At 41.0% G+C, this 25758-nt stretch overlaps 1 protein-coding gene across 6 annotated transcripts in view; it reads left to right on the top strand.

The window, feature by feature from the left end:
* The first annotated feature begins 1638 nt into the window (after positions 1-1638).
* Positions 1639-25758, top strand: part of LOC140999944 (membrane-associated guanylate kinase, WW and PDZ domain-containing protein 1-like) — a 107075-nt gene continuing 82955 nt past the window's right edge. For 5 of the 6 annotated variants that reach the window (XM_073470532.1, XM_073470528.1, XM_073470526.1 and 2 more), the window contains exon 1: positions 1639-2403. In XM_073470532.1, the coding sequence (XP_073326633.1) occupies positions 2106-2403 (298 nt within the window). In that variant the 5' untranslated portion in view covers positions 1639-2105. Of the gene's footprint in view, positions 2404-10561; positions 10590-25758 lie in introns of those variants that run through there. The other variant, XM_073470530.1, reaches the window with a different exon arrangement.

Here is a 25758-nt window from a genome sequence, read left to right as displayed (position 1 = left end):
AAAATGTGTGTGAGTCTAACGTTCATGCACAAAAGAGTTTGTTGTTGTATCACTACTACTAACAGTGTTGTAAAAAGTACCAAAAAGTCATACTTTAGTGAAAATAAAGATTCTTTGTTACAATATCACTTCGGTAAAAGTGAAACTCCAGTGAATAGTACTTCAGTTAAAGCTTTAAGTATCTGATATTAAATGTACTTAAGTATCAAAAGCAAGTAGAAAGTAAAGTAAAAGTAAATATACAGACATTTTACAAAACTGCATACTAAGGGTTTAACGAGTATCGGCCTGGCTGAGTATTCAGCACTTTTCAGATTTTTTTATTGACGTATTTTGAAAATAACATACAAACTACACATAAATCAATACTCAATACCCCAAACCCCAAATTAAACACACATTATACTCACATTCACTCGCCGATGCACACAGACACACCTCTAGGAGGAGTGATACAAGTGACTAAGAGCAGTTCATCTTCACTACTTGTCAAGGACACAGAAGCTCACAACTGTACATGTCATCCACACGTGGTTGTTAAATGGGAGAATCAGGATTTGGGTTCAACAAAATCAAACCAGAGAAAGAAAAGACCTGAATCCAAATGTTGCAACAAGGTACGCCAGGGTTCTTCCCATTTGTCACATTTACTTATTTAACATTACAACACTTTGGCTCTGATGCAACATGCAATCTGCAAAGTTGGAAACTACAGTTAATAAATAAATAAACGTGGTGAAGTAAAAAAAGAAGAATATTTTTGTCCGCAGTGTAGCAGAGTGGAAGGATCAAGCTGCATAAAATGGAAATACTCAAGTACCTCAAAATTGTACTTAAAAAGGGCAACTCAGAACTTTAATATTTATTATATTGATGAGGTAATAATACAAACTCATAAATATTTATTTTTTCCACAACTGAATAAACAAGCTGTTCTCAGAGAATAATAAGGTCCCAGAACACTGTTTGAAGCTGGAAAGGTGGCAGGGTCCGCCACATGTAAACAAAGTAAAACAGTATGAAGCTGTGTTTTCCTTTAACGTCAGTTGGTTTATTCAAAACAAACAGTTTGTTAATTTAGTTTGTTTAGGCATGAAAAAAATCAGCCGACTTCCTGAAACCACACAATGCTCCTTCAAATTCAGTTCTTGTGTAAATGTAACCCACTTAGTTACATTATAAACCCTTTAACTTTTACTAATCTTACTGTTTATGTGAGCAATATTAAAGTTCTGTTGAAGAAATGAGTGTAAATAAAACACATTTTCTGCTCTAATCTGCAAAGAAATGAGAAATAAAGTTTCTCCTGAGTTTATGGCTCTGCTGGTTTGGAGTTTGAACCATCCACTCCAATAAACCTGCAGCTCTGATGTCTAAAAGGGAGAATCTGGTCACTGTGGTGTCATTATTTATGAATAAGGGACTGAAGGCTGAAGCTCCTGGGGTCGGATTAGACGCACAGATCGCTGTAATCCCCCGTCACAACGCGTGCGGGCCGGCGGGCTGGGTGGAGCTCCAGGACCCGGTAGGTGTGGGGTCGAGTCGGATTTTCCCTCGTGGAGTGGCAGCTGGACGCATGCGCCCCTCCTTCCCACTACTCCTCCATCCACAGTGCAGGAGCAAATAGGATGAGCTTGTCGTGTTACCTGCTTAAAGGCGCCGCTGGTTGTGTGAACGGCCCAACCTGCTGACGGGATAGGTGAAGGAAACAGTTTTTATTTTCTTCTGGAAAGTTTAGGAAAAAATTGCAAAACACTCGACAGAGGAAGGAGATTAATGAGGAGGAGAGTCTTTTGAATGTAAAGCGGACAACCAAGAGAGCGGATTAGATCCCACAGCGAGGAATCAGAGCGTGTGTTGTTGTCCAAAGATGCGGAAACAACAACAGAAGCAACAACAATCCGGGTTGTGATCCATCGGGGTGTTTTACGCACACTGGGAGCAGCATGCCTCGGCTCAGGAGGAGGGTGATTATGTACCAACTTGGAGTGGCACCCAAACACCCTGAAGTTTTCTGCCTGTCGGGACTACCTCTGTGCTATGCATCGGCTGATTTCTACACCATTCCTCGGAACTAACGGGCTTTGGTTTAAACCTGAGTCACCATGTCAAAAGTCATTCAGAAGAAGAACCACTGGATCACCAAAGTGAATGAGTGCGCGGTGCTCCGGGACGCGTGCGGGGAGCTGAACGTGGAGCTGCGCGGCGGAGCTGAGAATGGAGAGTTCCCATACATCGGGCAAGTTAGGGAGGATGCTGTGCTTTACCAGGAAGGGAAACTCTGCGAGGGGGAGCTGCTCCTGGATGTGGAGGGGCTGTCTGTGTCTGGATTACCCCTGTATGACATATTAGGTGTGATTGAGTGCTGCAAAGGTCCCGTCAGGTTGAAAACTGTGCGTCAAGGTAAGAGAAATATGAAGAACTGCATGTGTGTGTGCGTGCACTGAAGAGTTGAGCCTTCCCAGGGGAAGTTGTTTTATAATTGCCATGTGTCCAGGCATAATAAGCACATAACAAATTTGTGTTGCGTGTTAAATAGGGCAGATGAGTGCTGCTGCTGCTGCTGCTGCTGCTGCTACTGCTGCTCATCTTCTCTCCACAGCAGCCTGGAGTTTTCACAGGCTTTGACATGAAGCTGCCCTGACAGTCCTCCTGCCCTCATTTGTCTAACATTGCTGAAGCCATTGTGGGTCAGACCTGCCGGGTTACAGATTAGGCAATTTACAGTGACAGCAGCTCCAGAGCTTCAGATACACTCCCAACACTTCACAGCACACACTGTCTGCTGTCAGTCTACTTCTTTGACGACTGAATGGAGCAAATTTCCAAACTTTGGATGCCCGAGACCACTGTCACCTTGTATGGCTCGACTCTTTTGATAGTAATAGGCTATCCCATTTGCAGTTAAACATTTCACTTCTTTCTAGAGATTATTTTCATTATCGATTAATCTGTCAATCATGTTTTTGAGAATTTATGAATCACTAGTTTGGTCCCTGATAACAACTTTGCAGAGCCTGAAGCGACACCTTCAAATTTATTGTTTTTTTCAGCGCCGACACCAATGATCAGTGGTCAAGGAGGCCGATAACGGACATTTGGAACGGATATACAAACTAACCCAAATGTATTCAAGTACTCTACTTAAAGGGGCTCTGTTGAAGTTCTGTGTTCTGTTTGGACTTCTAAACTAACGTTAGCTGCTTTTGCTCTCCGATAGCGGGCTGGAAAGATGCACTTAGAGGACGGGCATAAAGTCACGTTGCGCACAAAGTCCTTATTCTTTCCATATTCTACTACTTTATGTGCTTCTTCCACTCCACTACATTTATTCGATAACTTTAGTTACTAGTTACTTTGAAGATTGAGATTGTTCAGTGTTGATAGGCTATTACTCGTGACACGTAACCAATCACATAGTGTTGTGGGCGGGACATTGATTGAGACCACTGAGCCAATGTATTGCATTTGTCAATTCCTTTATTTTATCGGCAATCAGACACAAAAAACACAGATAAGGATAACCGGAAAAATGCTGACTATAGGCCCTAATATTTTTCCCACAACAGTAAAGACCTACTATGTGTTGCTGTATACGAGGTGCTGTGTCTCCTTCGCCTTGTCGTAAGGCAGGAGTTGTTGCTGAGTAAGCTAAGCTGAAAAAAAAACAAAACGCAAATAACAATGGCACAATCGAAGTAAACACACGGACAGGGGCCCGCAGAAAAGAAACACCAACGCCACCAGTGTAACCGAGCGTCTTGGGTTCGCCTTACTTAGCAGGTTTACCAATAAAGTAAAAAACAGGACTTGGAGACAAGAACTTTTTATAATCTCTCTCATGTCACAGCTCTGACCTTACAGCAACTGACCCTCCAACACTGTGAACTTTCACAGCGTTGTGATGTAGAAGTCTAAGCTGTCGATGACTGTCAGCAATCGGCGATGGACGACCGCATCCTCCACCAGCCCAACCATAGTTTGGTAACAGTTCAACAAAAATAAGAAATAAAAAAAAGTATTGTAAAATAGACAAACATACAACCATTAATTCAAACAAGTCTGTAAATGCAGTTCATGTAATATATAAGATACAAAAACAGTTCAGTTAAAACGGGAGCCAACAGCAGCTTCACGGTTTATCAAAGTCTCTATTTTTACGTATTTTGTAAAAGTTCCAGCAGATTCCAGCTCGTACAAGTTCAGTCCAAACTGAGGGATGCATTGTTTGTGAGAGTGTGACACCACTCATGGGCAGTTGTGGTTATTTCTAGAAGTGCTCCTTGTGTGTCAGCTGAGGTTGACCCATTGCCTACGGTCTGCTGCATCTGCATCTGTCTGAGACAGAGGGAGAGGGAGAGGGATGCACACACTGACCCAAACTTGGGCTTTTTTTTCTTCTTCTCCTCTTTGTCTCCAGTGTATTGTGCCTGGCTTTTTGTTGTTCTTCATCTCGGCCAAATCTGGATGCTCTGTGATGCCTGAATACTGAAACCTTTTTAGTTTCATCTGAATGTCTCTTTCGGCACACACACACACACACACTCACGTTCACTCCCTTGCTCATACACACTCGCACAATATTTGACAAAGCTCGCAGTGCCTCTTCTCTGGGGAAATCATTAACTGTGTTATATAACAGAGGTTTAGTTTCAGTGTAGCATCGTTGGCTTTCTATTGTGCTGTATGTCCATTAGTGGATGCACAGTGAACGCTTGACCTCTGGAGCTGAAGTCTCGACCCCCTGGGACGAGAGCTCAGCGCTAACGCTGCAGGACAGGCGTTTGTTTGACATTTGATCGGACCGGGCTCGCATCATGGGAGGGTTTTTAATATCCATAAACAGTTTTCTAATTATTCTAAAACACTGTATAATCGTTAACACAGCAACAGCACCCTGACTGTATATATGAAGGATATCCTGAGTCGACTTCAGTGGTTTTTGTTATTAGTTTCTTGCATAAGTCAGCAGATTCTCCACGTCGGTAATTAAAGGAGAGGGATATTTTTCGACTATCTGAGTAGCTCACAAGACCTCCTTTGTGCCTGGCAGTCTGTCGGGCTCCCATGCAGAACAGGCCGGGGATGGCGATCCAAGCTGTCCCAGACCAGATGACGGATCAGATCTCTCTCTGCTTTCCTCTCCACAGAGCTGTGGGTCACATTACAGGAGGCCACATCACCTCAGTAGCGAAGGTGGAAACTCTATCGGTGTGTGTGCAGGTAGGCAGGTCTTTGCTGTGGTATACTACAGCCCCACAGGTGTGTAGCTCCCACTGAGGAATGCAGAGAGAAAACCACCTGAATGAAGTCTGCGCATTCCTGTGGAGAAGGTGGAATATTACACCGCAGTGGTTTTGTGTCTGGGTTTTTTTTTTCTTGAAGCTCTGTGAAGAACACTTAGAAATGGAAAGGAGTGAAAGAGATGTGAGAGAGCTTGTTGTTTACTCAACGACTTATAATCATACACTAGATTCGGTGTCAGTCGTGGCACGTGATTTTGAGTCGGAATTTTAGTCTTGAGAAATGTTTTCAGTCTCATTTTCGTCATGCATTTTTCATATTTCTGTCGTCTTAAGCATTTTCAGGCCAGAGCTGCCGCCATCTTCAGCTGTGAGCCTGAAATTTACAGTCGTCCGACACAAGCTGCCAACGCAAAGCTGCAGTATTTGACAATCTGGGGGTGAGACTCAACAATCAACTATTTTTCTCCAGGAAGTTACATTTTGTAGCTTTAACATTGCTTCCAAGAGCAACATGAAAAAATGCCAACTCAGAGTAACATTACACCCAGACTACTTGATAATGTTGTATTAGCTTCACTTTTCGAAAATCGATTAATGGTTTCAGTCATTTCTCAAGCAAGAATTGATTTGCTGCTTTTCTTTGTCATGTGTGATTGTAAATGAAGAATCTTTGGGGGTTTTGAATGTTATTACGGACAAAATAAACAAAAAAAGCAATTTTGGGATCTGTGAAATTAAGATGAGCATTTTTCTCATTTGTTGTCACTTTATAGACTAAATGATTAATCAATTAATCATGGAAATAATAAGCACATTAATCAATAATGAAAATAATCATTAGTTGCAGCCCTAAACAATACTGACAGAGACATAATGTTGCTGAGTCCCCACTTGTACAGATACCAACCATCCAAATGCACCTGATTTCTTTTTTTCATAAAAACATAAAAATCCCATCCTCCATCCAAGTTTCAGGGAAATCTGTTAAGTAGTTTTTGTTTAATCCTGCTGACAAACCAACCAACCATCAAACAACAGGACACGGGCGAAAACATAACCTCCTTGATGAGGTAATGAGACAATTTGGGTTCTTTTACTGCTGAACGTAAAAACCTGATGATTATTAGGCAAGTTCTGGAGCTATAAGGAGCATAATGTTTTTTTTTATTACTCCTAAGTAGATTTAAGGACGTTGCAATGGACACTGCAGTTAATGATATCCTCCTAGTCTGTGTGTTCAGATTTGACAGTTATAACTCAGAGGAGGAGTAGCCGACACATTTTGACTCAAACTGTGACAATGGGGCACGACTGGTTTTTAATGTCCTCTCTTAGCGGCCAAATCAGCAGCCAGAGTAGTAAAACTAATCTCCTGTTGTTTTTTAAAACACCAGTATGCACCATGTTTCTTCCACCTCATGAAGTATTCTGGCCTCGTGTCTCACCCTTTGTGCCCGCCTCTAACTCTTCTCACAGTCTGAAAACCATTTGGCTTCATCAACACTGAAAAGCGTACTCACAAAGTCCACATTAAACGCAAATACACTCAGTGACTGTGCAACGCAGTCCTTTCTCTGCTGTCTAATGGGCTGTAGTCAGTCGAAATGTAATAAAAAGAATTATACTTTGTTTACAGAGGCCCTGGTGAATAATGATTTTTTTTATATGGTATTTTCAGGGTAAAGTACAAAAAGGGCGTATTTGCAGATATGTTAAGACTTTGACCCACTGGTGTGACTCTCGTATGTCATCATCAGTTGAATCCAGCTCGCAGGTGAAAGGTTTTGTCATCATCTGCTTGTCGCCTGACTGATAACAGTGACATACCTGTAAAGGTGCATAGAATGTGCATCAGGTTATGTAACATGATTACAGTGATACTTGTTGGTTTACAATAGAGCTAAAAACACAGTTTTTATGACTGTTTTACAACTTGGACATTCTTCTTTGTGTTCAAGGTTTTTACCTTTTCAAGTGAAGCACAAACCCCCTCAGCACACAAGAGGCCTGTTGGTTTTTACGGTGCTCTGGTCATGGGTGGGTTTGGCCAGCTGTCTGTCTGATCTCCTGGACAAATGGCCCTCGGTTGCCTCAGATCTCGCCTTCACTTGAACCCAGCCAGAGGGGAATGAGGGCAGCCTGCTGGATGCCAGGCATTCCTGAGAAGCACGGACAGGAGTTCACTGGTACACCTCGATGAAACATTGAGACTTTTATACATAAATTCTCCATTTAGTTCCTGCTTCACCCTGTCAGCTCTGGCTTTCTCCAGTCACTGTGCTCACTCCTTGGTGACAGGGTGGTACATCGGTTAGAGAGACCATCTGTTTAATCATTCAAACCTTCAGGATAGTATGCATCTCGCTCGCTGAAATGTTCTCAGAGTGCGTACCGTCTCCAGGGTTGCTAATAGCTGAACCTACACTGTGGCCTCAGTGCAGTAGCAAAAAATATAGGGATATTAAAGACATTCATTACTCTGTTCTTCACAGTCAAACGGAAATTTGTCAAACAAAATATAAACCATCCACTGATGAGACAAACAGCTGTTGGTGGTAAAGTTCCAGTCAGGAGCCACTGAATCACTGCAGAGGAAGAGGGTACAATGAATGGTTGAAAACAATGTAGAAAATACCTCATATACTGCATGGTAGTGCCATGTACTGAGGAACATCACAGTCCTCATTGCTCCACACAGATCTGATGTTTATAGTTTTTTGTCTCTTCAGTGGAGTTTGAATGAGGTTTGGGTCACATGCTTCAGTACATAACCAGTACAAACCATGTCTGACATTGAGAGTAATTATTTTTTTTTTTTTTATGAAAATATTTTAAATACAGGTAGATACAAAGGAGAGGGTTTAACAAGTGTTACCTGTTTCTCTTTCATGGGTCCAGATGTGGGGATGGGAAATTAGCAGATAAATGGCGAACAGCATTGCGATTATACCGGGATTGCCACCGTAACGCAAGAGAAATCCCCACAGCTGAAGACGTCATATTTTCGGTCAGTTTAAATAAACACCATCGACGACAACTGATGATGTGGGAGGGTCTTGAAGGGTTGTCCCATTTCATATCAGGAGATTTCAACCACTACCCCCTGTAACTCTGTTCTGAGGGGCAAGCGGGCACTCGAAAACGAGGGGTAGGGCTAAACATTGGAAATGGGATTGAGCCCTACTCTTTTTGGTAATTAAAAGTACACAAGTTAAAACAAACACAGAGGATAGTCCATCATTAGATTTCTTAGTTTTTTTTTTGTACCTTACAGGGACTGTTGACGCTAAAATGAATGAGATTAGATTGATAGATTGTTTTGGTGTGAGTTGTCAGATCAAAAATCAGTATTTTTAAAAAAAAATGTTGGGTGAAATGTCCCTTTAAAAGTGACTCTGTTACGTAAAGATTGCAGTTGTGTCACTGAAATTGTGTCTCTGCTCTTTGTGCATGGTTAAGAAGGCTTAGACACATGGAGAGGATGTGAGGGCTTTGTAGACACAGATCTCGTCTGTGATGTGCTTGTCCCAGAACGCGAGTCCCTTACATTTTCTTAAGTACGAAGATTTGTCAGTCTTGATTAAGTGCAACCGAGTGAATAAGTAGATCCCTGAAAGGCTTGTGACATGAATCCTGCAGCTATCTCTCCTCCTTCTCTCTGTACCCTCCTTGCTTTTTCCTTTTCCTTCCACATCCACTATCCCTTCACGAGTTTTAGGCAGCTGTGAGCTATCTCAGATGTTTTTTTTAATGTTATTATCTTTCGTATATTCAACTTCAGTCACACAGAATAAACAGTAGGTTTGAGATGCTCTGGCGTGGCTGAGGTTTGAAAAGCACTGTTGAAATAGTCGTGTTTGCACGTGTTTCATTTGTTCGACAGGGTTTATACACTGTAATTGTACTCTGGCCTTGATGGAGTGACTCACAAACATTGCTAACAATGGCAGCATACCAGTGAGGCGAGCAGTGGCAGCACACACAAGCAGCTTGTGTCATTTAAGCTTGAATAAACAGCTGTGTAATTCAGAGACTTTGCCTCAGGTGTTGAAACAATGAGGTTGAAATGAAATGCAGAGAAGAAACAAGAAACAATTATCAGTACTGAGGATACAACACTCCAGCAGGAGCAGTCGTCGTTATAATACGGTCAACTGTAGCCGTGTAGCTGTGTCTCACCATGTGTTACATGATTATTTTGGTCTCTTTTTTATATTCTCTACTTGGCTGGGAGTCAAATACCAAAAACTGGGATTTGTAATCTTGTTAATTAATTAATACTCTTAGATCAGGTAGTCCCTGATTTAAATCAAAACTCAACTTTAAATCAATTTTCGGTCTTGCTGCTCATGTTCAGACATTTGAGAGGGTCGACTTCGTTTGTTATATGGATTTTTGTAGAAAAGAAGCATGCTCAAATAGGTATCACTTTGGTTTTGGTGTCAACGCTGACCTCAGTAACACAAACATGTTGAGGGTAACCAAAGCACCCCAAAAAAACCATGTTGTTGTCTGCAAGAACCAATACGAACATCTTCATCTACTACCACATCCGAAGGAAATGAAGACCCAGTGGATTAACTTTATTTTTGATGGAAATGTCCCGTCAGCAGCTGGGAAAAGTCTTATATGTGTGCGCTAATCATTTTACTGGATTTGGATTGGTTTCTCAACAAGGGCCAGAAATGTAAAAAGCTGAAGCCTATAAACACAGAAATTTTATGTGTTTCTGAAGTAGGGGGGTGGAGAAAAGAAAGAAAAAACAAAACAAAAAAAACAGCTGTCTTGACCTGCCCCAGATCCACCCTGGCACCTTTCTGTGCCAAAAAGAACAAAGAAAGAAACGAGGGATCATCCAAGACAAAGAAAATGTCAAAGGATGTTTGCATGAAGCCATGATGGGATCAGTTCAGTTCATTTCATCCAGTCTCATATCACAACACAAGAAAACAGCTAACTGTTGTAGGCTGCCATTATTTCCGCTTACATTTCTGTAATGACCTCAGCTTTAAAGGAATGCTGCGGCTGATAATGGAAAGTAAATCCACGTCTGTACAGTAAGTTCATGAAGAGATGCAGTCCTCCTCTGCGGCATGCCAGTTACATTATCGGTAACAAGCACGGAGAGCCCTCGGGGTTTCTGGAGTACAGTACGTTTGTCTCTTGTAGAGTTCACGTGCATCGTGTTTCACCTCGAAACAGTCTTGAACAGATACACTTTTACTGAGAAGCTGAGCGAATGCAGCAGATAGGCAGCATGTTAATGTACGTAGTAGAGTCACATCCTCTCTTTTTCTTCTGTGTTGCAGCCCAGACTGAAACAAAAAGGCATGTTGTTGAAACGTAAGTAAAATTCAACTGTATTCATATCACAGGCCCTGTTCAGACCTCGTAGCAACATGCGTCCTGAGTGATCCAATCACAAGTGGTCAATTGTAAATACAGGTGAATGCCCCAAAGACGCATCAAGGTGCCTCTTACCTGCCAACATTAAGTAGCTGTTTAAACACACAGTTTCTCCTGATTTCACCATTTACACGACACTTAGGAAAGATGACAATAGAAACAGTAACCAGTATAGGCAAGTTCTTTGTCGCCCGTGGAGAAAGTCCCCAGACTTCCTTTAAAAAATGCTTAATTTTGTGACTTGTCGTGTTAGGAGAAGCTTTATAAACTATGTGAAACACTGTCTGCAACACATTCTTAACTTTTAGGGCCTTTTTGTTAATTCGGCAAATGTTACATGTTAAGTTCTTCATGTCTGTGTGTAAAAAACACCCAGTCAGTTTGTCCAAGCGATTTACATGTTATTTGCATAAAGAGCAGATAACTTGGTTGTTGATGTCTGAATTTCCTCATGATGTCTATAAAAATAAATGAAAATAGTTATTATTAAGCTGTTTTTTGTAGATGCATAGCTTGTGTCTTGAATACCATGGAGTTTATTCTCGTTGTAAACCTGGAAATGTCCGACTTTAACACGGACTGCCTGAATGCACCGTCCATCAGTTTAGTCCTGTGTGAGGTTTGGTTTGAGGGGAATGTGCCTTCAGGTCAGTCACCTAAAGGCCACACCTTGGTCCTTAAATTAACACACACCTTACTGCATCTAAAACCTTCTGCCCGTCTTATTAACACACTTATATTTAGCTCATTTATTAATCCTGGTATCTTTTCCACAGGCACACTTCTGTCATCTGCATCTAAGAGTTTGCTTGTATTTATTTAAAAATTCCACCATAAAAGCATGAAATCAAAGATAATAAATTGGCTTTTCATAGTTGTTGGTCTTTTTAGTTGGCAGTTTATTTTCCTTCATTGCAAGACAGTGTTTCCCTGATTGTTTTGATGAAACGGGTGAATCAAAAGTAATTAACATGTTCTGATCTTTGTCGTCAAGATGACTCCCTGTACGCAGGAAACAAACCAAGACGGAGAGAAATGTAAACTGTCATGTAAGTGACAGCCTTGACAAACTGGGACACAGCTTTAAGAGCTCATCATAGGATTCTCTCTCTCAGTCGATCTAACTCAGTCTCTCTCTGCTGCACTTACATGCACGTGCAGTGACCTTCACACGATCACACATGCGCCTACTAAGTCAATCAAATGCACACACACATACATTCGCTGCAAGATAGTCTCCTATAGTGGAGATAAATTGACATTTAAGCTGTGCTCCTCCTCGATTCACACATCTGGAAGGGATTACGCACCATTACAGGCTCTGTTACATACACATGAATCATAGTCCTACTCTTGGTCTGTTTCTCTGGTTTTGTTGTGGTCTGTAGGCACAGTAATTACAGCTTCCTCGTGATGCAAATAGCATATAGTGTGTGAAACGCTCTAATTTTCTCCGAGGTCCTCTGTCATCAGGCTGGATTTCAAAAACTCAAGCAGGACTTAAGAATTGAAAACATATCTGTGAAGGAACCCGCCGTGCACATTTGATTGTTTGTAAAGTGAACTTGTGACATTACTCTCATCATATAAACCCTGGTGTGTTGTTTAGCCGAGGTGAAAGGTTTGCAGATGATCCTTAGAGGATTTCTCATGCTGCTGATCTCTCTATCCCTCCCCTCCTCCTAGTCCGTCAAATCTGCAGAGATTCAGGTTGCTCATAAGCTCTTGAGAGGCTGACCTGACCCTGCTCGGTTTACCAGTGTGGAAAACGCTTTATGTACTATCATCTAATATCCTGACACTAATGTTCACACTGCTATTTAATCTGAAAGCAGGCTTCTGACTGTATGTACCAGGAAAACATGTCAAGATGATTTCCAACAACTCAACGTCAGACGGCAAGTTATCATTTTTTAAAACTGTACGGAAAAGCTGAAATTGGTTTATGAAGTAGCTCCAGCTTTAGCTTCACCATGGTTGTACTTACACGACAGCAATGACTGCACCAGTAGATTGTGGAGGTGTTCTAATGGTTTGATGAGTTACAGCATTGGTGATTTAATGTTGTAAGAGTTTAACTCGCCCAGGACAGGTAGTGGTAGTTCTAGCGCACTTTATTGAAAAAACAAAACAGTGAAGAGGAGGATGATGAAACAGTTTCCTGTGAAATACTTTTTTTCTGGAAATATCCTGAAATAAGTCAGTTATCTACTTCAGTAAACACGGTGCAGACATTTGTTTGGTTAAGGAAGCATGCAGCCTGCAGTCCTGGATGAAGTAGATACACAATGAAGCAGTTATGACTAAAATTGGTCCGTTTATCCCATCATTCGGTATCCGCAAATCAAAACATGAAATGTAGTTTTATTAGATTGTGGTATTGGGTTGCAACTTAAAGGATGAGTTCACCCAAAATTCATTAGGGTCATTATCATTGTCTGTTCACCCCCATGCCGATGGAATGTCAGACAAAGTTTTGTAGTCCACAACACATTTCTGGAGCGTCACAGCAAAACAGTGTTGCAACATTCTCCTAAATCAACTGAAGTAGATGGGGTAAAAAGAAACAAACATGGCTCCATACAGCTCGTCTGGTGTAACCAATGTCTCCAGAAGCCATGAGATCCCAAACTGATCTGAAAAGACGTTATGTTCACACTTTTAAAGCCAGAATCTTCACTGTAGCTGCAAAGCTAAAAGCGTTAGCGTCTGACGTGGGTGCACGAGCTCGACCGTATGTCTCAAATCCCTTTGAGATCTCGGGGCCTCCAGTGACTACGCTCTATGGAGCCATTTTATTTTTTCTTTACATTGTTTTTTTTACATTTTAAAACAAGTCCCCATCTACTTTAGTTGCTTAAGGAGAACGCTGCAACCCTGTCTTGCTGTAACGCTCCAGAAATGTTTTGTGGACTACAAAACTTCACCTGACTTTCCATCAGCATGAGGGCGAGTAGATAATGACCGAAATTTTATTTTTGGGTTGAGCTTATCCTTTTAGACTATTTTCGTTCAATAATTTCATAATTGTTAAGTCTGAAATGTCAAACAATAGTGAAAACTTTTGCATTAAACGTGATGTCTTCAAATGTCTTTTACTTCACCTGACCAACAGTCCGAAACCCAAATATATTCAGGTAACTATGATTTACACAGAGAAAAGGTTTCGCTGCTTCAAAAAGACAGAAACATATAACTGACTGAGTACGTGAATTGCAGTTTATTCTTCTGTCAAACGACTAAATGTTTCATCTCTAGTGTAGTGACATCATATTTTCTTTTCTAAAGCGCAGAACTGAAACAGTTAAATGATAAACTGAACATTCAACAGAAAAAATATGATTTGAATGAATGAATGAAAGTAATTTTTCTGTTAAAAAATGCCAAACATTCTCTGGTTCCAGCTTCTCAGTTGTAAGTATTGGTACATTTTCTTTGTGTTATCTGATAGTTAACTTTTACTGTTGAAAACATTTGTTAAAGGCAATCAGTGCAGACTGCAGCTTTGTATATCTAACTCTTGTTAAACAAGAGCAGTTGTTTCCTCTGTCATTTTTTAAATGCACCACTTCCTGTGCAGCAGAGGAAGTTTCCTGTCAAAGTGGAGCTCCCTGTTACTGTAGGTGTGCAGAGCAGGAAAGGTCAAAGCCTTCACTGAATAGCAATATTAGATCAGCGGCACCAGTTGTCAACACAGAAAAAAAAACCATGTATTTATAGAAAACAGCTGGGAATGGTTACTGTACTGCAGGTGAAGCTGCTGTCAGTAAAGATGTAATCTCATGCACAGAGCCTTCTAGTGGTGGAATCATGTATTATGATGATGGCTGATCAAAAAGACTGAGGAGGGTCGTTTGGTTTAAAGTCATGAAATAGTGCAATTCATGTTGTTTAGTCGTGTTGTTAACATTAAAACATACTTTTTACAGTCACTGTGTAAGAATTGATGAAAAACCTACTAATGATTATAATTCAGTATTATAAAGGACAGAGCCAAAGGGAAATGCATTGTGTGGTCTTCAAAGATGCTTTTATTTTGAAGTTGCATTGAAGTAACCCAGCCAGTGGAGTTTGCTTACTTTCTTCTTTGTAAAACTGGAGCTGATTGGCAGGTAAATTATTGTATATTATTTGATATTATTTCAAGTAGGGATCAACTGATGAACTGAACATACCAGTTATTAGTAATCGAGGAGGCTGATAATCGATATTTAGAACCAAAATACGTTTTTATTCACGGCTTTACATGAATAACCAGTGATGGAACTAAGCACGAGTTACTCAAGGGCTGTACTTGAGTATTTTCCATTTTCCACTACTTTATCCTTCCACTTGACTACATTTATTTGATAAATTTAGTTCCTAGTTACTTAACAGATTCAGATTATTCAGTTTTGATAGGCTGTTACTTGTGCCCTGTAACCAATCATATAGTGTTGAGAGCAGGACATTGAGTGAGACCATAGAGTGGTGACTACTGACAAAGGAAGGATGCTGCGTCAAAGCCAAAGTAGCACATTTTTAAATAATTTTATCTTTATCTGCAATTGGACACAAATATAACTAATACCAGTAATCATAAAACAATAATTGATCTATCCCTAATCAAAAGCTTCTGCAAGGCCTTCTTAAACTGACACAGTAAAGAAATGTGTTTAATCATGGTTTTAGTCACATTTATACGGATGCAGTGTCCCTCCAACATGCTGTGTCTGTTTGGTTTGCATCTAATGAACATCAGATGCTGCGACCAAATGTCTGAAGGAGTAACTGACTTCCTCACTGTATCAGGGTGTAATGAAAGGATGAATAATTTCCCGTTCTTTTTAACCTGAAGCAACTTGATATTGATCAACGGTATGTAAACTATGGCTTTAAATAGTCCTGAATGTTTAAACAAGGTACTGTAATAGTTTGGGAGTAGCTGACAGCCTCTGCGAGAATGGCTCGGAGCAGCTCATTAAAATAAAAACGGAAGAAATGAAGATGAACTAGTTCATGTTTTAGTGTGTGCACATCACTGTATCGATATCTGTCCTGAGCTCCGCTGCTGTTTACAGAGATGTAACCTCGACAGAGAGGTGCCACTTCTCCATGTTTCCCATAAACGCAACCACATACCCAGGAGCCAGAGTCGGCAAGCAGAGCCGGCTTTGATGTTTGAAGTTTAGAGGAACCCGTCCAGTTTTCCTGTGATCTTGTTCCCAGAGTTTTTACCTTAGAGAAGGTGAAAAAGTTAAATCACACCAGAGGACTGACAACTTCAGACAGGTTCAAACGCCTGTATGAGCTCTGTGTATCAGCGTCTACTTTATCCCTGCCATTCACAATCATATATCTACATGTGGTGGCAGGTGGACGGACGTCTTATCTAAATCAAAGCAGCTTTGCGGGAACTGGCTTCCTCCATCTGATATTCTCATCATTGTCAAGAAGCTTGAAGGCTGCTCCGGTTGTGGTGGTTTGACTTAGTCACAGTAGCAGAAAGGCCACAACATGCGATTAGCGTTGTAAGGGAAGCCCATCTGCCTGAGTGTGTATATCCACGCAGCTTCTTGAAATTGCAAAACACATAGACACACAGATTGAAGCTACTGTTGACAGAGCTTTTATGTGATAAGGAAAAACAAGCGCTTCAGACTTCATGTGTTGAGCAGCTTCACACAGTCGGATTGATGTGTTGCATGTAGACAGCTGTGTGTGCAGCTGGATCTCATCTGCATAACACCCATAAGACATTTCTCTGTTGACTGGCACAACAAGCTGATCAATCCTTCAACCTGCCACTCTGACAGTTTTAGTTGTTGTTTTTTCCAAAGTTACTTTTTCTGATCTGAAACTATGCAGCATTTTCTGCTTTACACATGCTACACATTACATTTTTTTAGTCATCCATCCATCCATCCATCCATTGTCTGAAACCGCCTATCCTTTTCAGGGTCACATGGGGGGCTGGAGCCGATCCCAACCGACATTTGGTGACGGCGGGGTAGTCGCCAGTTCATCACAGGGCTGACATATAGGGAAAAACAACCATTCACGCTCACATTCACACCTACGGACAATTTAGAGTCACCGATTAACCTCACTTTTTTGCATGTCTTCGGATTGTGGGAGGAAGCTGGAGTACCCGGACAGAACCCGTGCAGACATGGGGAGAACATGCAAACTCCCCACAGAAATAATAATAATCATCATGATACTGTCAAATTCCTAGCTAAACCAAAACAATGTTGAAATGTACCAGTAAGGAAATAACTTGCCTTGTCCCATGGACGTGGGAGGTAGGGGCACTGGGGGGAACAGAGAGAGAGAGAGAGAGTGTGAGAATAAGTGTGTCCACATAGTACTTAAACTTTCTTTGATCATGAAGCCTAACATTACTCAACAATATTGTGGTTTATCAGTCAAGTGTTTGAAATATACTGCAGACTGGAGTCTCTGTTAACAGTCACAGACATGCAGATCCACCTTATACATTCTCGTCTCCTCTTTGGCACGCGTCTTTGGCGATCCGATCGCAAATGGACAGCTCTAGGTCCGTCAGTTCACACCGGACATTATGCATCTTGACGTGCATTACGAGAGCTTGTGATCGGATCTCACGTCCCCGCTATATGCAGTTAAACACGTTAGCTACATCGCTGGGACAGAAGGAAAGAAATAACAGTGTACAACATTTGCCGAATTTACAAGAAGGCCCAAATAACTAAGAATTTGTCATAGTCAGCATTTCACAAAGTTTATTAATCTTCAACTCACTTCACAACTCACAAAATTGAACAATTGTATAAAGGAGTCTGGGAGATTTTTAAGTACAATGTCCCACAGAATTAGCTGTATTAAGCAAAAAGCTAACATCTGTTTTTATTAAGGTAAATGTGCCAGATTTGATTATTGATTTTAATCCAGTAGTCAACCAGATAATTCAGTAAGCATGCTGTGTGAGACAGACACCAGAGAAGCTGGAAACATCTTTATCTTTTATAAGAAAATAACAGTAGGTTCAACTTTTATGTAAAGTATTAAGTTTAAACAAGTTTAACATTAGCCAATTTGCTCTAACCAAAGTTAGTAAGGTAGAGGTTGATAGGAATGTCTTTAGTTTTTAAATATTTGGTCATAAACCATGAAGTGTTTTGACAAATTGAGAAGTCGAGTGGTTATGAAAAACTCTTTTAATCCTGAATGCCACAAATGTGAACCTCATGGTCACGCCAGAGGAAAAGTCAAGCCATCACCAAATTATTCATATTAGTCATATTCGGCTGCACCCTCTGGGGACCGCAGATGTCTGCACCAAATTTCATGGCAATCCATCAAATAGTTGTTAAGATATTTCCGTCTGGATCAAAGTGGCAGACCAACCAACCGACATTTCCATCCATGGAGCCAAAAAAGAAAAAAAAGAAAAAGTGAGCTGTGACAGTGTGATTGTCAGAATAATGGCTGGAACTAAAAGTTGTTTCCAGGATTGATAAATCTGTCACTAAAATGTCAGAAAACTGAAATAATATCATGATTTCTGTCTTTATCGTATCTTTAATCATAAAGATGACGTCTTTAAACTACTTTTTCTGGTCAAAGCAACTCTCCAAACCACAAAGATATTCAAAGAGAAAAAAGCAGCAAATCATTCATTTTTGGCATTCTGGCTTTTTACTTAAAAGATGAACTGATGATCAGAATAGCTCATGAAAGACTTATAAATTAATTGACCACTCATTATTCATCTTGTAAAGACATTTAAAATGTTTTAGCTTCTGTTTGTATTTCTGTCTGTGCTGTCCTGATGTACAAAAGTCACGTCTGACTTTCTGGTCATGACCACCGGGTAAACATATCAAGTGAACCTTCGTAAAAACCAATATTTTCCTTCAGTCCTTTGGCCCACTTTCACATATAACTCTACCACAATCTGACACATGCCTCCGCCTATCAAATCACTCGCTGTTTTTCTTCCAGCTGTGTGTGGCTCTGATTCACTGTATTTTCAGAGTAAATTTAGACTTTTTACTGATAAAGTGGAGAAATGATGGAAATATTTTTCTTGAGCTGTGTGTGTCAGCTCGATTCACTTTGAACACTTAACTTGTGTAGCTCGCTCCCTGTCTGATCTCGTGTTATGCTGCCTTTGTAAACTTGACCTGAAACCGACTCAAATCTCATCGAGCTCTCAGAAGGAAAAAACAGTCTCTTATTGTTTCATGTGTGTCTCTGTTCTCAATATAGAGCCTCGGCGTGAGGTTATATATGGTAGCTGAGGCTGTTTAATCAGTAAAACCGTCACTGGAAATGCAAATTTTAAAAATGAAGAGCAGAGACACGGGCGTATTTTTAAAACAATCAGCAGGCAAGATGACAAAAGGTAAATATCTGTTTCTGCTGCTCCTCAGAGCTAATAGAGAGACATACATGGTATCCTCTAAATCAAACACAGTGCAGATTAGTTCTGTTACGGTCTGGGACTGTTTGCAAGCTTCTGTCTGTCAGAGGGAGGGAGTGACCTTGGGCTGCAGCTGTTTGTCAGAAGTTGGCAGCATCTGGCTGTGCTGAGGGGTGAGGTGCGGTGGTGGGGGAGTCGGGTGCACTGAGAAGAGAAATACTTTGTGCTGAGCAGGTCAGGCGGGGTTAGACGGAGGACAGGACGGGATAATTTGAGCAGTCGTTTGTGTAGAACGAGACGACGGGAGACAATCTAACATGCTGAGAAAAGCTAAAAGTTACGATGGTGGACACGTGGTGAGGCATGTTTGAGTCCATTTATGACAAATTCTGGACGCTTTATATAACAACCAATTAGGAAAGATCGATTTCCAGCAGAGGTGCAACATTTTCATAGTTTTCATCACCTGCTGACTTGCAGCCAGGGACTGCTCGGAAAACTGTCCATATTGGTTTCTTCAAGGAAATCGTTTGTCTTTGATTTGTGGTGCCATACCTCATGGGTGTAATGCCTCTTGGCAGCCAACTCTCAAATATTTAATGCCAGAGGTTCTGAGAATCCTTGAGCCTTCAAACAAGTTTGTCGGCTTTAAAGAAAGTTTCCAAGAACTGTTGCTGTTTGCGAGTGCAGGATGGAAATATCCAAAGTTGTGGATTTCACAACTTTGAAAGATTGGTTCACCCAGCTGAAAATTAATGAGATATTTTCTCACTCACCCCTTGTGCTTTCTATCTAGCCATGCAGATCATTTGCATTCGCTGTGGTCCGGAGATGTTGCGCTCTATGATGTCTTGCTTTTTCATTTGTAGTGCAAACAGTGACTAGATTTTTGGGGGCGATGTCGATACCAATATTAGGGAGTACGATAAAGGGCAGATACTGATCAAGGAGAAATCAAGGAGACTGAAAACCAAACAACCAGTGATGAAATAAAAAAGTACAATTTACTCAAATACTGTTCTTAAGTGCAATTTTCAGGTACTTTACCTGAGTGTTTCCATTTTCTGCTACTTTATACTTCCTCTCCACTACATTTATTTGAAGTGTTACCAATCAAATATTGTTGTGGTTGGGGCATTGTGTGAGAGGATGCTGCATCAGAGCCAAAGAGGCACATTTATATATTAGTTTATTTTATCAGCAATCCGACCAAAAAATCACTGATACTGATAATTAGAAAAATGCTGAATATTGGCACGATAATCGGCCTATCCCTAATACATAGACTATCGCCCATCCGGAGCAATGCAGCAGTAATGTTGTGGATGGCAAGCGGAAACAAACCTCCTTGAGCAGAAATGGATAAGAAAAGGGTTTTTTGAATGGCAAGTTCAGCTTCAAAGCCCCGCCAGATGGTTCCCTCGACAAGAACAAAGTTATTTACATTTACTGTCGATGTGACAGCTGATGCAAAGAGCCCCTCCCCCTCGCCCAAGGCAGACCACGCTGGATAGTTTGCAACAGAGATGCCTGAACAACTCTACATGCAACAAACATAAACAGGATAAAGAAAGCATATTTGTCCGCTCCCATGTTGATAGGAGTATTAAAAACTTGAAAAATATCCCTTTAAGGCACATAAAAAATGTGCAATTAATCAGGATTAAATATTTTAGTTGATTGACAGCCCATTTATATAAACACACATTTTTTGCAATTGATCCCTCAAATGTGGTTATAAAGCACTTATGCAAAGATGCAGCCGAAATGAAGGCAGGATATTTTACAATTAAACAACAAACATCCAAAATGTCTTCAGAACACTGAAAGCCAGACTTCAATGGGAATTGAATAACTATTAATTTAGTCTGCAACTTGCCAATAGATACTAAGAACTCAGTAAAGACAAACAATTATTTGTCGGGATAAACTTGAAGAAGAAGAAGCTGCGTCGGGAACATTATAGTTATACAGCAGTTATACAGTAAAGTCTGTGACAGTCTTTCCGTCTTTTATATCTTTTCTACTATAACGATCTTTCATAAATAGTTACGTGAGCATGTCTGTGACCGTGTAATGTTTAAATACGATACATTTAGAGAAAATAAAGCAAACCGCCATCTTTTAATCTGCCATGTGGATTCTGGTTTATGTTCTTGCATGATTCGAGCAGGAAACGCTTTAAAAAAGGAACAAGGTCTTTACTATGTTTGGCCACAATTAATATACATCCTTCCTTCTCTTAGACCTTCAACTCATCCCTGCCTTGAATATGACTGAGTGAGCATTGGAAATGGTCCAGTACTGTTGTCATCACCTGTCTGTCTCTGGTGGAGAGGTGAAGGACGTGGAAAAGGAGAAATTACTAATCGTAGATATATACATACACATATACAAAATGAGAAACTGGCTCCATTTTAAGGCTTGAGTAGGACCAGCCGTCTGTTTATGTTGCGCCATCAGATCCATTTATAAATCTGCCTTATAATTCGGGGTGATGTTCTGCGTGCTCATGTGATATTTGGTCGCCAGTTTTGTGTGAAAAAAACAGGCTCTCATTAGGAGAAAACTCGAGAGGACAGGACTTGACATATTATGTCACATCAAACACAGTGAATCAGTGCCTCATTAAAGCTCTCACAGCAGCCACAGTTGAACACAGCAGAGGCAGAATCCACACATGAATGTTAAGTGTGATGATTCCTGATCCAGAGAAATGTTTATTTTATCCTATTATTTTTTTCTCATCAACATTTCATGTCCATTTTTTTCCTCAGCCCTCAGTCACCATCAATGGTTCCCAGTTATTTTCTTCATGTTTCAAAGGTACAGCTTGTGCCACAGGATCTCATTATGTAAGATTATGTCTGAGCAGAGAAGTGGAAACTGTTTAAAGCTGGAGGTAGGGAGATAACAGAGAAGAGCTTAAAGCTTTGATCACAATACTCCAGATATTTCTCTCTCACTCTTCCGTTCTCTTTTCACTTTGAATTAGGGCGGCAACTAACGATTGTCTTCATTATTCATCTAATGATTTTTTTTCGCAGTCGTTTCATCTATTAAATGTCAGAAAATAGTGAATACCATCACTGGGTGATGTCTTTGACGAAAATTCCCAACCTAAAATATATTAAAGTTATAATCATAGAAGACTGAGGTCACGGTTACACCTGTAGTTATTTTAGATATTATAGTTCAGGTCTGCTGCGAATTTACACTTAATTTTTAAAAAGTGATTGACTGGTTACTCAGGTATTGATTGGACAGTTACGGTGATGTCATCCTACATCATCCGGCACTACATGGACTTGCATGAGGAATTGATTTCCCCACGTGGGTCCATGTTGTGCTGATGAGTTTGATGACAGACGGCAAGTCATGCTGTACTTTTTGCAGCTTACAGTGTGTGTTTGTTTATGTTTTGTGGTGTCACGAGGACCTGATTATGGGTGATAGCAATTATTTTCATTATTGACTGATTTTACAAGTGTTTTTTAGCTTAATCGATTGATAGTTTGGGCCTTATAGATGTTATATATATGTTAGAATTCTCCATTAAAATGTCTAAAAACCTTGAACTTTGTTGTATTTTTGTTGAGCTGTGCGCTTATGTTACCCAAAATGTTGCTAATGATGTTCAAACACAGAGAAATCCATAATTTTATTCAAGGTAACAATGCGTTTCTGGTCGCTTTAACTTCTGGAAGTCAACTCTGTAAGTCGCTGCTGCTGTCAGGTTGATAAACAGGAGTGAAGACAAAATCCACTTTTTAATCCCTAAAATGTATGAGTAATCTCTGAGCCCTCCTTCTGTCGGTAAACAGGAAATCTGATCTGTGACTCCAGATCTGACTAGCCCTGATCAGCAGCTAAACAGTTAAGGTCTAAAACATGTCAGAGTTGGTTTAAACTGAACCAAGCAGTATAGGTGTGAAAGCAAATATTCACACGTGAGAAGCAAATAAAAAAATTAAACTCTACTTTAAATGATTCTTAAAACAGTGACACACATTTTTTTGTTTTTGTGGTAGCATCTTTTCAAAAGCCTTTCCATCTTTAAGAATCTCTGCTCCACATCGCATTTCACTCGGCTCAGCAGGTGTCATTTCTCCATTTATTTAAAAGGCCTCACATCCCCTTTTTTCTCACCCTGCCTGCATCACCTGTTGGTTATCTCCTTTCATACTTCCTTCTCAAATGTCTCGCAATCATCTCTGTGTTCAGAGCTGTCCATCTGTAAAGGAGAATCTGCAATTTCCTGCAGTCTGAAGGTCAAACGTTTGATGGTTTGACGGAGAGCGGTTCACGAACACTGAACAGTGTGTGATGGCAGTCTAACATCACACAAATGCTCACCTTTATTCTCAAGCAGTTTGAGGCAGAGAAGTGACACACTGGTGGTCTCATGAATGCTCTCGTTTAGCGTCTTGAGGTGGTCTTTAAAGGCACAATGAACATTTTGGAGGAAACATCATAATCTTTTTCGCATTTTGTCTTTGTCATTGTGCTTCTGGTTAGTTACGGATCCATTTTTTAAGGCTGAAGTCCTTCCATTTGTGCATGTTCCTGTAAACACACACATCGCTCACAAAATGGACAGACTCTGTTCTCTGCACCATCTGTTATATCGTCACCCATGGGGACGCTTTGGTAGATTCACCCGACGAATCAATCTTGTTGCATCACCAAAAAGCCAGAAGCAGTGCGTGTCTGGGAACTAGTATCTGACAACAGAACATCAGTTTTTGTTGTTTACAGGCTGTTAGATTCACTGTTTGATTGATTGGTTGACTTTTTGGTTGACTTTTACAGTGTCTGATTGATCAAAATGTAATGATTACCGCTGTCACTTTTATGATTCCTCTTCGCCCCCTCTCTCTCTCTTTGTCTCATTCTCTCTTTCTGTTTTCTTCAACAAAAAACAGGAAGCAGAAGTTGTGATGTGCTGCTTCAATTTCCTGAGGATGATTAGGTTTGAAGAGGCAGGCCTGATACACACCTGCGAAGGTTTGCAGCATCATAACAACACGGCCGGCTGCTGAGATCCAAGGCCTCTCTTTAATCTGATCTCAGCTGTTGATCCCCTGCTGTCAATCCGCCGCGTGTTATCTCTGCTTTCAGACAGTTTTGATAGAGACTTGAGTCGTGCATCTTGCTGTAAGTGAGTCATTCTTGCATTTTCCATCTGTTTTGAAGCAGTCTTCTTGAACTCCACTGTAATTCTGAGCACTGTTGCCTTACTTTCTGGTTAAGCACACTTTTTTTTAGCATATTAGCTAAATCCTCCTGACAGAACATGCCCAGCTGGTATTTCTGAAAAAAAAAGTGCTTCCTCTCAGCACAAAATTCTTGTAGCGGCATCCATTGGGTAACTGAGGAAATTCACATGACAGATTAATTTAATGAATCTCCCTGTGGGGCCTCTTGTCTGTCAGCTATCTCCCCACACACAGCTCTGTCTATCTGACGGATAGCCCCTCGGTTAGAACGGCTATTTTTGTAAGAGCGGGTGTTCCATATATGTTAATTAATATTAGGTGTAACTCAGATATATAGGTCACTGGATGTCCCACCACTTAGGCTCCCCTTCGAGCCAACCCTGCTGGTTTGTTTGTGTGCCACATCAACAGCACAAGGGACCCCTTCAATTACAGCCCTCAAGGTACAAATTAGTGGTTATTACACACACTGGAAAGGCTCTTCCTTTTCCACTCCTTCATCCACACGCAGATATAATTCAACCGTAATGTGGTAGCTTTCTCGTCTTGTGTTTTATTGTGATGTTTCATCACACGAGCCAGCCGGTGATGACACACTCGTCCCCGTGGTGTGATGTGTTCCAGTCTGCCGCTGCAGCTGAGGGAGGCAGGCGAGATAGGGATGTGTATCTCATCCCCGTCTCATTGCCCGTGGTCATCGGCTCCTGTGAAAGAGGGGACTTTAATCACAGAGGGGCCCTTTGTGTGTGACGGCCAGGCAGGCAATGACATTTAACAGAGGCAGCCAGTTAGAACTGATGGCATGCTCACATACCGACTGAAGCTTGATGCTTTCTATCAGCGACAGGGAGGATTCACTGTTTTTTACACGTGTTGCCCAGGGGAGGAAAAAAGATACAATGGACACATTAAAATAGCAGCCTTGTGTGCATTTTTTTTTTTTTTTTTTACAAACATGGCACAAAGAATTGTTTTCCCCCGATAAGAATAGAGATCCTGCCATCTGGAGTATGTCAAGTTTGGTATTCCAGTATTTAACAGGAATAGTCGTCCATGTTTAGTCTGTGTCGAAATATTTTTGGCGCACGCAGAATTTATAAGCAGCGTCTCTGTTTATCTGGGATGCAGCCCATGTGATTAAAGATTGACCCTCCTCTCAACCGCTCCCCCTCAAGCTTTCACTCGTCCTTTTAGTCTTTACAATCGTACCAACCGCTCTTTCTCCTCCCTGCCTCCCTTTTTTCTTCCTCCATCCTTTGGCCTACTCAGCTATTAACACAGAGCAGAGGGAGCGGTAGGCCTGGGTTCCTCTGGTTATATTTAGCAATGAACAGATGCAGCGCACTGGAGCGGAACATACCGCCTCTGCTCGCCTGCTCGGTGTGTGCGCCTGTGTGTGCGTGTGTGTGTGTGCGTCTTTGTCTGTGACTCTTCCTTCTTACCAGTTCTCCCATCATGCACCGCTGACTCTGACTCAGCAGCACAGCACCGGAGAACTGGG

This window comes from Pagrus major, chromosome 7 (assembly GCF_040436345.1).
Source record: "Pagrus major chromosome 7, Pma_NU_1.0".
NCBI classification, from domain to species: domain Eukaryota; kingdom Metazoa; phylum Chordata; class Actinopteri; order Spariformes; family Sparidae; genus Pagrus; species Pagrus major.
Note: the sequence above shows the minus strand (reverse complement) of the source record. Positions and strands in the feature narration are given on the sequence as shown.